This window comes from Eucalyptus grandis, chromosome 1 (assembly GCF_016545825.1).
Source record: "Eucalyptus grandis isolate ANBG69807.140 chromosome 1, ASM1654582v1, whole genome shotgun sequence".
Taxonomy (NCBI): Eukaryota; Viridiplantae; Streptophyta; class Magnoliopsida; order Myrtales; family Myrtaceae; genus Eucalyptus; species Eucalyptus grandis.
Genome location: NC_052612.1, coordinates 23,673,549 through 23,685,761, shown reverse-complemented (window position 1 = coordinate 23,685,761; position 12,213 = coordinate 23,673,549). Strand labels below are relative to the sequence as shown.

The 12,213-nt window shown below is 36.2% G+C and overlaps 2 protein-coding genes across 3 annotated transcripts in view; one reads left to right on the top strand and one right to left on the bottom strand.

Annotated features, from left to right (window-relative positions):
• Window positions 1-5,007: 5,007 nt before the first annotated feature.
• On the top strand, window positions 5,008-8,083 carry LOC104436554 (mitochondrial import inner membrane translocase subunit Tim9). Its single transcript, XM_010049368.3, has 2 exons — window positions 5,008-5,224; window positions 7,559-8,083. The coding sequence occupies exons 1-2, from the start codon at window positions 5,130-5,132 to the stop codon at window positions 7,749-7,751; spliced, it is 288 nt and encodes a 95-aa protein (XP_010047670.1). The 5' UTR covers window positions 5,008-5,129; the 3' UTR covers window positions 7,752-8,083.
• A 1,467-nt stretch (window positions 8,084-9,550) lies between these two features.
• LOC104436566 (E3 ubiquitin-protein ligase PRT6) overlaps window positions 9,551-12,213 on the bottom strand; it is a 28,851-nt gene continuing 26,188 nt past the window's right edge. For both annotated transcript variants that reach the window (XM_010049379.3, XM_010049388.3), the window contains one exon: window positions 9,551-9,830. The gene's annotated coding sequence lies outside the window, so the exon portion shown is untranslated. The remainder of the gene's footprint in view (window positions 9,831-12,213) is intronic.

The window sequence follows — 12,213 nt, the reverse complement described above, 5'->3', positions numbered from 1 at the left end:
TCACTTTTTGAATTCTGATTAAGCAAATTCGAAGTTTCACCTGCATGAGGGATGGCGCGCCCACCAAGACCCCAAGATCCGAGCCGTCGCCAGCATCAAACTCAACCCAACCATCTTCGCTCCAATGTCAATCCAAGAATTTTGAGAAGTCTGATATTGGGAAGGAAGAAGAATCGTCGATGTGAAAAAGAGGATCGCAAATGGATAAGCTATTTCGACCAAAAGAAATTAAATAAAAAATGGATAAGCTATGCTTTATACTTCCCCTCTCGAATCAATTCATCTCTTCTGATACAATTGTGTCGCCATGAGAGAGAAGGCTTCTTTGAGGGCTAGGGCTTCGATGTACTCGGTCGAGGACACGCAGATCGATTTTGCAAACCTGGCGGCCAAATTCCCCTATGGAATCACGATGTATGTCGGCAGTGTTTCCTTCTGATTCTCCCTCAAGGATGGATCCGTTGATGTTGAGCTTCGTGGAACCATTCTTCAATGGTTTGCACTGTACAGGTTTGCTTTCTCTCTTCTTCAATCCGTTCGGTGTCGCTAGATTCCAACACTAAAAGCTTTTGTGATTTTGCTCAAATCTGGTCCCTTTGAAAAAGAGGGCTTTTGAAGCCCTAATTTATTGATCAAAAATAAAAAAGCCCTAATTTAATTTTCTTTTTAAAAGTATATATTGACTTATAATTTTAATAATCCAACTCAGCTCTATGTCATCAATTAACGCTCCACGTCATCACTTAACAGTTTAAACAAACGAAATGACTAGATCGGACATTTGTTGATAGTTCAGGGACTAAATTGAGCCAATCGAAAGTCTGGAGACGAAATTGAACATCAAATAAAAGTCCATGGACTATTTATGACATTTTCCCTTAGATTAACTACAAAACAGCAACTACTAATCAAATCCTTCACTGTTTGCTTAGATCTGCAAGCTTTCTTGACAAAACAATGGATAACTTTTAATTTAGAGTTATATATTTCCTTACCTTGCTTGAGCTACTAAACAACACAAAGATGCTTCAAGATCAACACCAAAATCTCGCATGCAAGAAGAAGAAATCGCTTGTTTGCTTCTGGTTCTTCACTACTCGACCGAGAGAAAACGAGAAGAAGAAGATGAAGATGGGTTTCTCAGTTTTTATATATATAGAGAGAGAGTTCCGAAACTTATGAGGGAAATAGATCTACAAGGCTAATTCCTAGGCTAGAGTAATGATGAGATTTTTGTTAATGATTGTGTTTCTTGAAGTTGCTAGTTTCGGTTTCTAGGGAATAGAAAACCGTGGGTGTCGAGTACATGGAGAAACGAGAGAGAAAGAGAGAGAGATGTCGTGGCCTCCAAGTTTGTTGTCTCAAATTCAATTTGTTGCTAATCATAGTCATTAGTCGGTTCATTAGTTTCTAATGTTTTCAATTAATTTCCTTTTGTTTCTACTTGATTTCAATCCTTTTATAATTATACAAAGTCATGACATGACATATCGACTAGTCAATGTTAGTCTATAAAGAATTCATCTCAAAAATTACTAATGTTAGAAATTGATCAAATTATCATTAATCAAATTATCATAACTATAATCTATAAAATAAAATCACTCGAGCCTAAATATTCATCTCTAGCCCAACAGGCTTAATCTATAACAATCCGGCCCACTAAACTAAATCTACAAATCTAATAATTCCGAACCTCGGCCCACTTCAAGCCAAATCCAAGCCCATAATCTCTCATTAGATTTCTTAAGTCCAATTCATGTGGCCCATTTACTTTTCAAGCCCACACAATTCTCACAACCCATCGGGTTCACTTTCTGGCCCAATCTAATTAATCTAAGTTCCTAATGATCTAATTAAACTAATGAAGGTCAGTGAAATTCGGGATGTCACAGATGGATGGTGAATTAAACCCAACATAAATGCCCAAACGGCGTTGAGGACCCATTTTTGTTCTTTTTGGCAGTACTATAGGCACCTGTACTGCACAACCAAAGGTGCGTAAATGTGAAATATCCGGTTCATAACCAAGAACCATTTGAATGGGAGATTGTGAAAGACTAGCAGTATGGCACAATCTTATTAGAGCTGTTGTATGCAAAACCGCATGACCTCATGCTGTATCGTTGAGATTTGTTCTCAACAATAGAGTCCGGGCAATGATTTGGATATTTTTAATCAAGGATTCTGTCAATCCATTTTGAGTATGAACATATGCAACTGGGTGCTCAACCTCGATTTCAAGTAAAACACAATAGGTATCAAAACTCTTTAACATAAATTCACCAGCATTATCCATTCTTATGCTCTTAATTGAATAATCAGGGAATTGTGCCCGGAGCTTTATAATCTACACAAGTAAACGTGCAAATGTGACATTGCACATAGATAATAGACAAACATGGTATCATCTACAGGATGCGTCCACTAATACCATAAAATATTGAAATGGTCCACTTGGTGATTGTATTGGTCCACAAATATCACCTGAATTCTTTGTAAGAATAAAGGGGATTCAAAATTAACCTTTGTCATAGAAGATTTGATAGTAAGCTTTTCTTGTAAACAAGCTTCACAATTATAATCTTTGGACAACAATACATTTATATCCTTTAAATGGTGCCATTCTATATTTTGAATTATCTTATGCATCATTGACGCCAGGGTGACCAAGGTGATCATGCCACAGTCCAAACCAATCAGGGTTTACCAATCTCCAGGATGCAGTGACGTAGATTTCAACAATCTTAATCATGACACAATACAAACCCATAGAAGAAGCTTCTAGCTTCTCATGGATGGTCTTCAAGCCCATCTTATAAGAGGAAATGCCAATATATTCATTATCTTGCTCATGAATAGTCTCAATATGGTACCCATTACGGTGTACATCTTTGAAACTGAACAGATTCCTTTTGGACCTAATGCTTAGAAATGCATTCTCAATATGCAGAATGGTGCCATTTGGCAAAATAATTGTGGCATTCCCAAAACCATCAATAATCAGAACAGGACCTGATATTGTATGGATTTTTGCCTTACGCAATGTCATACTCGACAAAAAGTGTCTACTACGAAATATAGTATGTGTTGTTACACTATCAAGCAAATAAACATCTTCATTTTTCTCGATATTTTCTATTTGCATTTATATTGATAACTTCATATGTCAAGTATCATAAAAATTGCATATTAGTTATAGAGTCAAATAAAATTTCAAAATAAATATTATATAAGGTTCATAAGTATTTCATAACCATATTAAAGAACAATAAAAAGTAATGCATTTAAAGTGAAATAACTAAAAAAGAAATTATTAAATCATGGAATTCGAAGTTCAAATTATCATCCATCAATATGATGCCTCATTAAAGTAATCAGAGGTCCTTAAAAAAATCAGAGACATCCAAGGATGCATTTTCTACTTCAGGAGCAAGAGGAGTCCCATCAACGGAAACATTGTTAGCTTCAACAGTGATTATGGCAGTAGGATTGATTTCAATGGCATGAGATTCATCATGCTTGCCCATATTTTTTAAAGATGCCTGATATAGGTCAACAAAGTGCTTTGGCATACGACAAATACGTGACCAGTGCCCAATCATGCCACAGCGATGACAAATACTTTCATTGATCACCTTTTTTGGCTTCTTTTCTTTACCATGATTCGGGTCAAAGTTAAATTTTCTAGAGCAGTTAAATTTCTTGTCATCTCTTCTAGAATTATATTCTTACCTACACTTATAGCCCTTAAACTGACCAGTATTATTCTCAAAGTTAGCATGTACTTCAGGCAATGCTTTTGAGCTAATGGGTCTAAGATCATGATTTTTGAGCAGCAATTCATTATTTTGTTTGGCAGTGAGAAGTATAGAAATTAATTCAGAATATGTAGCAAACTGACATTACCGATATTGCTATTGCAATACAATATTCGAAACATGGAAGGTGGAGAAAGTTTTCTCTAACAATTCCGCATCAGCGAGTTTGATACCGCATAACTCAAGCCGAGAAACAATATTAAATAAAACGGAATTATAATCAGATACTGATTTAAAATCTTGCATGCTAAGATGTTACTAGTCATATTGTGCTTGAGGGAGGATAACAATTTTGGTATGATCAATACCTATTCTTCAACCTCATCCACAAGATCTAAGGGTCTCAAACGAATAAATACTGAGTCTGTAGGCTCTCATGCAAATGACGGCAAATAAAAATTAACGCATTTGCTTTATCATTTTTCATTTTAGGTTCCATTATCTGTAATTTCATTAGCGAGACCTTACTTTTGGAGGTACATTTCCATGTCAAGGCACCAGGATAGATAATTATTTTCACTCACTTTCAGTATGTGGAATTTGAGTTTTTCAATATTTGTCATAATCCTTGCAAAAATAAATCCTTAAATTAATTAGAAGAATTTATAAATATCCACTACCACTTCAGGAGCAGAATGACACTTTTAGATTTGAAATTTGGTTTCAGGTCAAGAAAAATAAAAATGAAGAATCAATAGAAGAAGATGAAGTATACGTTGATTAATAAAAAGAACGTCTACCTTATAAAAATTACTTACTCAGTTGGTAATAGATCTTCGTGCTGATAACGTATTGTAAAATATTACGTTGCAAATATATAATAGAGAGAATAGAGAGATTGAGTAAAGAAAATCAAACACCAGAGATTGTAAAGAAAGTCGGAAGAGAGAATTTTATTTCTAATATATGACTATTCTGACTGTTATTGTGACTATAACAAAAACTAAACTCTTATTTATAGGAAAACAATAATGTACTTATTATTAATATCAATGTGTCGAATAATACATGTATTGAATAGAAGATGAACGTTCATTATATAAGGAGATACTTAAAATGTATTATACAAATGTAGTATAATAAGTACATTAAATAATATACTTATCCCAATTAAAAAATAGAGGGGATCAGCACCGCTGATTTAACAGCCCCGAGGCACGTGCGATGCTCGTGGTCCCACTACCTTTCTCTGTCATTTCAGGGTTTAAGGGGGAGAAAGCGCTCATGGCGTCGTCATTGCGCCCTTAAACCCTAGTCGTAATCGCGCTCTGCACTCCTCCGCGGGTCGAAGCTTTGAAGCAGGAAACAATGGACAAGACCATTCTCGGAGAGCTGGATTCCCTCGCCGAAGAAGACAAGCTCCGGATGAGCGCCTTCGTCGATCGGCTCCAAGCGCGCGACAGGTCAGCCCGCAGCCCCCCGAGCTTTAAGAATCGAAGTGGGCCCCCGCTTGTCGTCGCCTGATTGCTTGCGTTGTCGAATGCGTGTGGACCTGCTGTGATTTGAAATTGCTGCAACTGGGTTTTGCGTTGCGTTTGCGTTATTGCCTGAGAAGAAAGAACGTGGGACGAGTCTTCTTGTTTTGCTGTCGTTTGTGGGTTCTGATGATCTGTGATGTCTCTGATGTGGGTCGATGTATGGGTTTCTAGTCTGTACATGTTGATTTCAGGCAAAGGAAGACCGTGAATGTAACAAGTCTTGTTATGCAGAGGTTTTGATTCTTCATTGTTAGAATTTTCTCTTAAAGTTTCCATTTTCCAATTTTTTTTTTTTTGTATTCTACTGGGAAACTGTGTTGATTCGCTTGCAGTAATAGCCTCTTCTTTTAATCGAATATGTGCACGTGCAGTGATTTAAGTGTTATTCTGATTGTTAATCCTGTTCCGCTCCGATTTTGCATTTACTTTGTTTGCGTTAACATTGAATCAGTCATCTTCTTCTTTGACATTTCGTTTTTTTTTTTTTTTTAAGGTTTTTATAATCTATGATGTGTGTGTGTCAATGGGTAAGTTTCTAGTCTGTTGTCAAGAATTTGAGGTAAAGGAACACTGGCTCAAAATGTAAATGTAACAAGTCTTGTTTTGCAGAGTATTTACATTGTTCATGGCCAAGAATTTTCTCCCAAACTTCCAATTTCCTGTTCTTTTTCTGCCACAAGAAAGTTAACGCGATGCAGTTTCTTTCACAGATCTTAAAATTAAGGAGTGACTCTGGCCTTTTCCTGCTGGTTTATCTGCGTATGTTACTTTGAAAAGATGTTACCTGAAACAAGAAATCTTCTAACCATTTTATCTGGGGAAGGGGTCTTCTCTTATTGTTGAACAAAACCCGTGGAGTTGGTTGTACCCAAACTGAAATTTTCTCACTATTACTCCTGCTTTATGCCTTATTCTATTCTTTTCTTATTTGAGAGTGGTAATCTGAATTAGTCTGTTAAGTGTTTTTCTCTCTTGCCATGCAAGCTGTCAGTTTGGAGTATAATATATGGCATATGTGAAACCTCTTAACTGACTTTTGTCATTCACATGGCATTGGCATCTTCTTGCAACTTCTGATTTAACCATCACATTCCAACTATCTTATATCTGGAGATGACTCACTGAGTTAATGTCTAGTTTCAGCAAAAACATTGTGCGTGGAGAGGCAAATTCTTTTTGCTTTTGTTAAGACTAAGAAGTTTATTCAATAAAGAATAGTTACAATCCTGCATGGATAAAAGAGAAAGTGTAAATAAAAGAAATCAAGACTCAAACATATGAAGAGGTTTTTCCGACTAAGAGATGCTGATGCAGCCTTCAACTGATCTCTATATCATGCTTACCAGCATAGATGGTTCTGTGGGCCTGGTTGTTCTCCCTGAATTTTCTTCAGTGCCTTTCATCCAAAATTTCTGTGTAATGTTTGATTGTAGCTCATTAAAAATTCTGGTCAAATCTGACCCTCTGTTTTCATCTCCAGTAAGAAGAAGCATTTACCAGGAGCATGCCATCTTTCAATTAAAAAAGTTTCCAGATGTCATAGATAGAAAATGGATAATAATATGATCCACAGATGGCTCTCTTCTTGCAAAGGAAGCGTGGCTCAACATGGTAATATTACAAAGTTTAGTTCGTATTCTGCTAGAACTTGCTGTGCATTTGACAGAAGTGGCTCAATGGGGCTTTGACCTTCAAGATTGCTGTCATGAGAAACAGTTAGGTTTATCTCCACATGAATGATCATGAAAACTAAGAAGATTTTATGCTCATTGAAGTCTCTTGTGAACTTGGCAACACTAACAAATCGGGGGATTAGCTTATTTTAGTTAATCCCATAATGGCCCAAGGATTACCAGTTTGATCTTTGACATGTCCTCTCTTTTCTGCATCCAATGCTTTTTCAACTGTCATAACAGAAGATGAGATTCATCTTCTAATGGAACAGCCTGATTCTTTTTGTCCGTTCCTTTTCTTTTTCTTTTTTGCCCATCCTTATCTATCATAATCTGCAGAAGTTAGCCTGTTATTTCTCATTAATCGTTGGCGTTGATGCATCCAGTATTCATGTTTCACTTCCCCTTCCCAGACCCCAGTAAATCTCCAGTTAATTCTTCACTCCACTGTGATTCTACGAGTCTAATTCATTCGGACTTAAATTGGATATGTGCACCTTGTGTATACTTTTCATTTATGCGAGCGAGGGTTATGCCATATGTGAGAATTTGATTTCTTTCTCCTGCTTCGGATATTTTATTGCAGCCTAAGGTTGTATAATTCTTTGGTGGAGAGATGCTTTATCGATTGTATCGATTCTTTCTACCGCAAGTCTCTTGGCAAGCAAGAGGAGAGATGTGTGCTTCACTGTGCTGAAAAATTCCTCAAGGTATCAGCACATGTTGGAATGAGACTGGCGGAGCTCAACCAAGCAGAACAGCAATCAAATCCAAGATGACCCTCGCTGATAGGAAAAATGCGTTGTCATTGGCTTTATTTTTTCCTCCGGAGAAGAGAAGATCCACAAGGAATGAGACAGCATTATCGTATTGGGAGTTTGATGTGGTGATAGATATTCTTGCATAAGAGTGTAAAAGAATAGAGGAACACAATAATTTATTGCCACTGACGTGATTTTAGACGGAAATTCTTTCTGTAAAGTGAGCGATAAGTGATTAGCTTGAAAGGGTCATGTTTTGATGACCCAACTTAACAGGCTGATCTTTTCAAGTAATGACATTCCTGTTGTACTTCTTTCTGGATGCATTTTAGTGATGTTTCTGTTTGTTCCCTGGATACTTTGATGCTCGCATGCATAGGTGGTTACTCTGAGCACGGGCATCAAGTTACAAGGTTTTTCGAACATACACAAGGGACTGTATTTTTTCAGTAGGAGCTTTCACATATTGAAACCCATCCACCTGAAGCGCGACATTCCTGGATTTGTCATCTACATGATTCAGAATAAAACGATAGTCACAAGTTCAATTTAATGTCTGTTTTTATGATGCATCTCCACCACTCTTTCTCGTTTAAGAGCTAAAGATTCGATTAAACTCCACAAGATGCCAAACAATCTCCGTTAGTTTTAATGTTTCCTTGATAATGCAAAATTCATTTCACTCGACAACTTTGAGACAGTTCATGTCAATTTTTTGTACCTGTAACAGCAAGAGCATTTGACCAGAAGAAATTAGATTCTCCTGGAGTTCATGTTTTGTGTTATTTTTGGGGCATATCGTGTTGGTTAATTACATGCGAGACCCAAATTTTAATGAGTTACAGTGAAGATGAGTTCAGCTAAACCTTCCACTGTAGTCAGCACACCCCAAACGTTGTTGGAAATAAAACTAAGCCCGCTCACTGGAACAATACTTTGTTAATAAAAGAGGATGTCATTGCATCATAAAGAAACTCTTTGATAGTTTCTACTAACAATGCGCCGGCTATGAAACAAGTCCGTAAGCAGACTAAGTGACCTCTGTCAGTTCAGCCAAAGAAAGTCAATTCAACTTTCGGAGTTATTTAACAATTAAGTACTCTGTAAGTTTCCAGATCAAGTCATATTAACTTGATGCTCTGTGTCACTGCTCCTTGCAGGAAAAAGTCACTCATGTTTTGGAAACTAGAACCCTCATTGATCACCCTGCTTTAGCTTTTTATGGACAAACATCTCAGCCAGAAGAATGGTGACAAACAATTTGCTTCAGAAGGTCAATGCATTCAGCAGCAACCAATCTTCCACATCGAACTAGGGATAAACGGGAAACCAGGCGCCCCCCAAGTCGTCCATAGGAAAGAGCTTACGGTAGAACCAATTACCTTTCTTTGTGAGGCAACTCTCTAACAGCTATGGCTAGATTTTATATGCAACCAAAGCGGTTACCATATATCATGACAATAATCTAATCGACTGCATCCTATGTGACCATTAGAAATACAAGCTGAACAATGCAGATTCCTCTAGGATTTTTGCGTGAAAGAGTGAATATAGGAATTGAAAGCAAAAAGGCATTTGGCAAAAGAGATCAAGAGCTGAATACTCATTAGAATATTTAAATAATAAATCACGCATTCATCTAACATTTTCAGTTTTTAGAACAATTGGATATGATCCCATAAAATTTCACATGATATTAGATTAAGAGGTCTGCATCCAAATCTTTTCAAACCCCCATTTGCCTCCCCAATTATATATTTCCATACTTTAGGCTTATGCCAAAGTCCGGTCTACCTGTGAAGGGGACTGTTAAAATATTTAAATAATAAACCACATCTTCATCTAGTAGCTTAAGTTTTTGAAACTGATAACAACAGTCTCACCAAAATCTCACAATTCTATTGCAAGAGCACGGGCAAGCAATCTTGTAGTTTGGTCAAAGATCATACACATTAAGATCTTGGAGTCTACACCCTACTCAGAAGACTGATAAAATGCATGTACAGAGTAGAGAGAATGTACAGTAGAGGTATGAGCCAACGACACGAGAAATTAGGTGCAAACAAACTCCCATGGATGGCGGAAGAGCAAAATTACCTGTCAAAATAAGTTCAACAAGATGAGATTCAAGTGCAAACAACGGCTATAGATAACAAAGTGAACAAAAATAAGTCTAAACAGCTTCATAAAAAGCCACACTTTCAACCAATCTCATTAAAAGGGCGTTGATATTAATGGGATGTTAATTCCGACAAAGGACAGTATAAAAGAAGAAACAAAGGAAGATATCTGTCAGTATATTGCTTGAACAAGTAGTAGGAGATGTAACACTAATTCATAACCAAACAAGGAAAAATAGCTAAGGGTGAATAATGCATTTTTGGGTAAGCTATGACTGTTGGCTTTGACTTTATACTCCTAGCTATCGTATATTTAGTCAAATGAGAAAATTGGAACAAAATAAAAGGACTTGAAATAAGCAATAATTAATCAGCGGTATATAATCTGTTCACATGCTACAGCCTTGGAATTGGAATGAGATGTTTTTCAGGAGTGTGGAAGAAATTGATAATAACAAGCCAACTCATAAAAATTTACTAAAAAACTCTCCAAGAAATTGAAAATGAAAAGAGAGAGACAAGCATCATAACTCATAATAAATCATGAATCAATGAAATCATCATTTTTGTTGACTCATGCCCACCTTTTCTCATGAATTTTTTTTTTGGTAAGTTTTCCTCATGAATTCCCACCTCCCCTTTGTTGAAAAACATAGTAAAAGCCTCTTTCATCCCAATTTCTATTCACATTCCTTTCTTATTCCAAATCCCCAAAGACCATAAAGAAAACAGATGAAGAGAACAATCTCGTTGCCGACTTTCAACTTAAGTATAAAAGACAGATCCTAGCATATAAAATGATGTTTTGATAGTTCCACCAGCGCACATAACTTGACAACTTTTCCTTGCATTACTTATAACTCCATCATTCCTAATTGTATGCTCCCGTCTCCAATCCTATTATCAGAAACCCTAATGTTCTTGGCCCTTGAACTAAATATGTTAGATATTGCAAGCTGCAACCGAACAAGGATGTGATCTTAGGGTGCATTTGTTTCGTGGAAAATGAATAACAGAAAAATATTATCCTAAAAGCAATCACTTATATCACTTACAAAAATAAATGTACGAAAAATATTTTCATCAATTCACGAAAATTTTTAGACATAAATTGTTGCCGATAATTAAAAATTTTCTCACTGACTAATTATTTCAAGTAATACAAGCAATCGATTTTTGGAAAATACTTTTAAAATCATTCATATTACACAAAACAAATGGAGCATAAGAGAAACAGCACAACTAAACACAAGTCAATATGATTTATTGACACAATAAAAAAAGTGCAAATGGATATAGGAAAAAGGGAAGCAGCTAGCATGAAAGGAAAACTGACTCAGCAAAATAAAAAATGAAAAACAACGATGGATAAAAAGAAATGAAAATAGCAGCAGCACAAGGACATGAAAAGAACCGAAGGAAATCAAAGAAGAGAACCACTTCCACTGGTCTAACAAAGCAGCTAGAAGTTCACCACATTCACAAGTTGCCATACAACGAGAAAGAGTAAATTATTCTTAGCAAGCTAAGAATAGATGAAATTGATTAAGTTTGACTTCAGATATTGTTTAGAAGACTGAAGCTGGACTCCCCATAACCTTCGTCTCTCCTATGGATCTTTTGAAGAAGAAATTCACAAGCAATTTTCCTTCCAAATCTGATGCCATAAAATATGATGAGACATGAATGTGGATTTTGGGTGAGCTAAAATTAGCCCCAATTTCTTGATAAGATTAGGATCACAGTCATGGTTGGATTACTATCCTGTGCAATAACATTGATCCTCAGAACCTACTATTTTCAATTTGATTTGGATCATCAAGCAATATCTGGATCATAGGATAGTACAAACATAATATTGTATTTGATTTTGATTTGCTTTTTCTGGGGAAAACCAAAAGTTTTGTTTAGAGGGAGATGAGAGAACAAGCAATCAAATGGGATGATCAGGAAGAAGAAATGGATGTTGACCAAAGTGGTATATACATTATGCATAAATGACTTAAAATCACAATAGATGAGGAGGAGAATCATAAAAACGACCACTTAAGCTAGCAAGAAAGCAAGATTAGTGTCTGTTTTTGCAAAAAAATGGAGTCACGGAGCTTATTAATCTCCAGCTAAGATTTGTGATAAAGACAAGGAAACAAACATAGCAAAGAAGGTGCAAAAGAAAACAATCACAAGATGATCAAGCAATATGATGTGTGAATAGATTTCGTGATACACCGATACCAAATAATTCAAAAGATCAGTCATAGAACCTCAATTGACAAGTTTTGCAAGGAAAGAAAGCATCAATGATCCTTGAGATCCACTTGGAGAGTTAAAGATAGTGTAGTTGTGCATTGTCCTCCGAA

Coding starts and splice junctions, on each gene's coding strand:
- LOC104436554 (XM_010049368.3), top strand. CDS start 5,130: ATGGACAAGACCATTCTCGGAGAGCTGGATTCCCTCGCCGAAGAAGAC. Junction 5,225..7,558: donor CGGCTCCAAGCGCGCGACAG/GTCAGCCCGCAG, acceptor ATTTTATTGCAG/CCTAAGGTTGTATAATTCTT.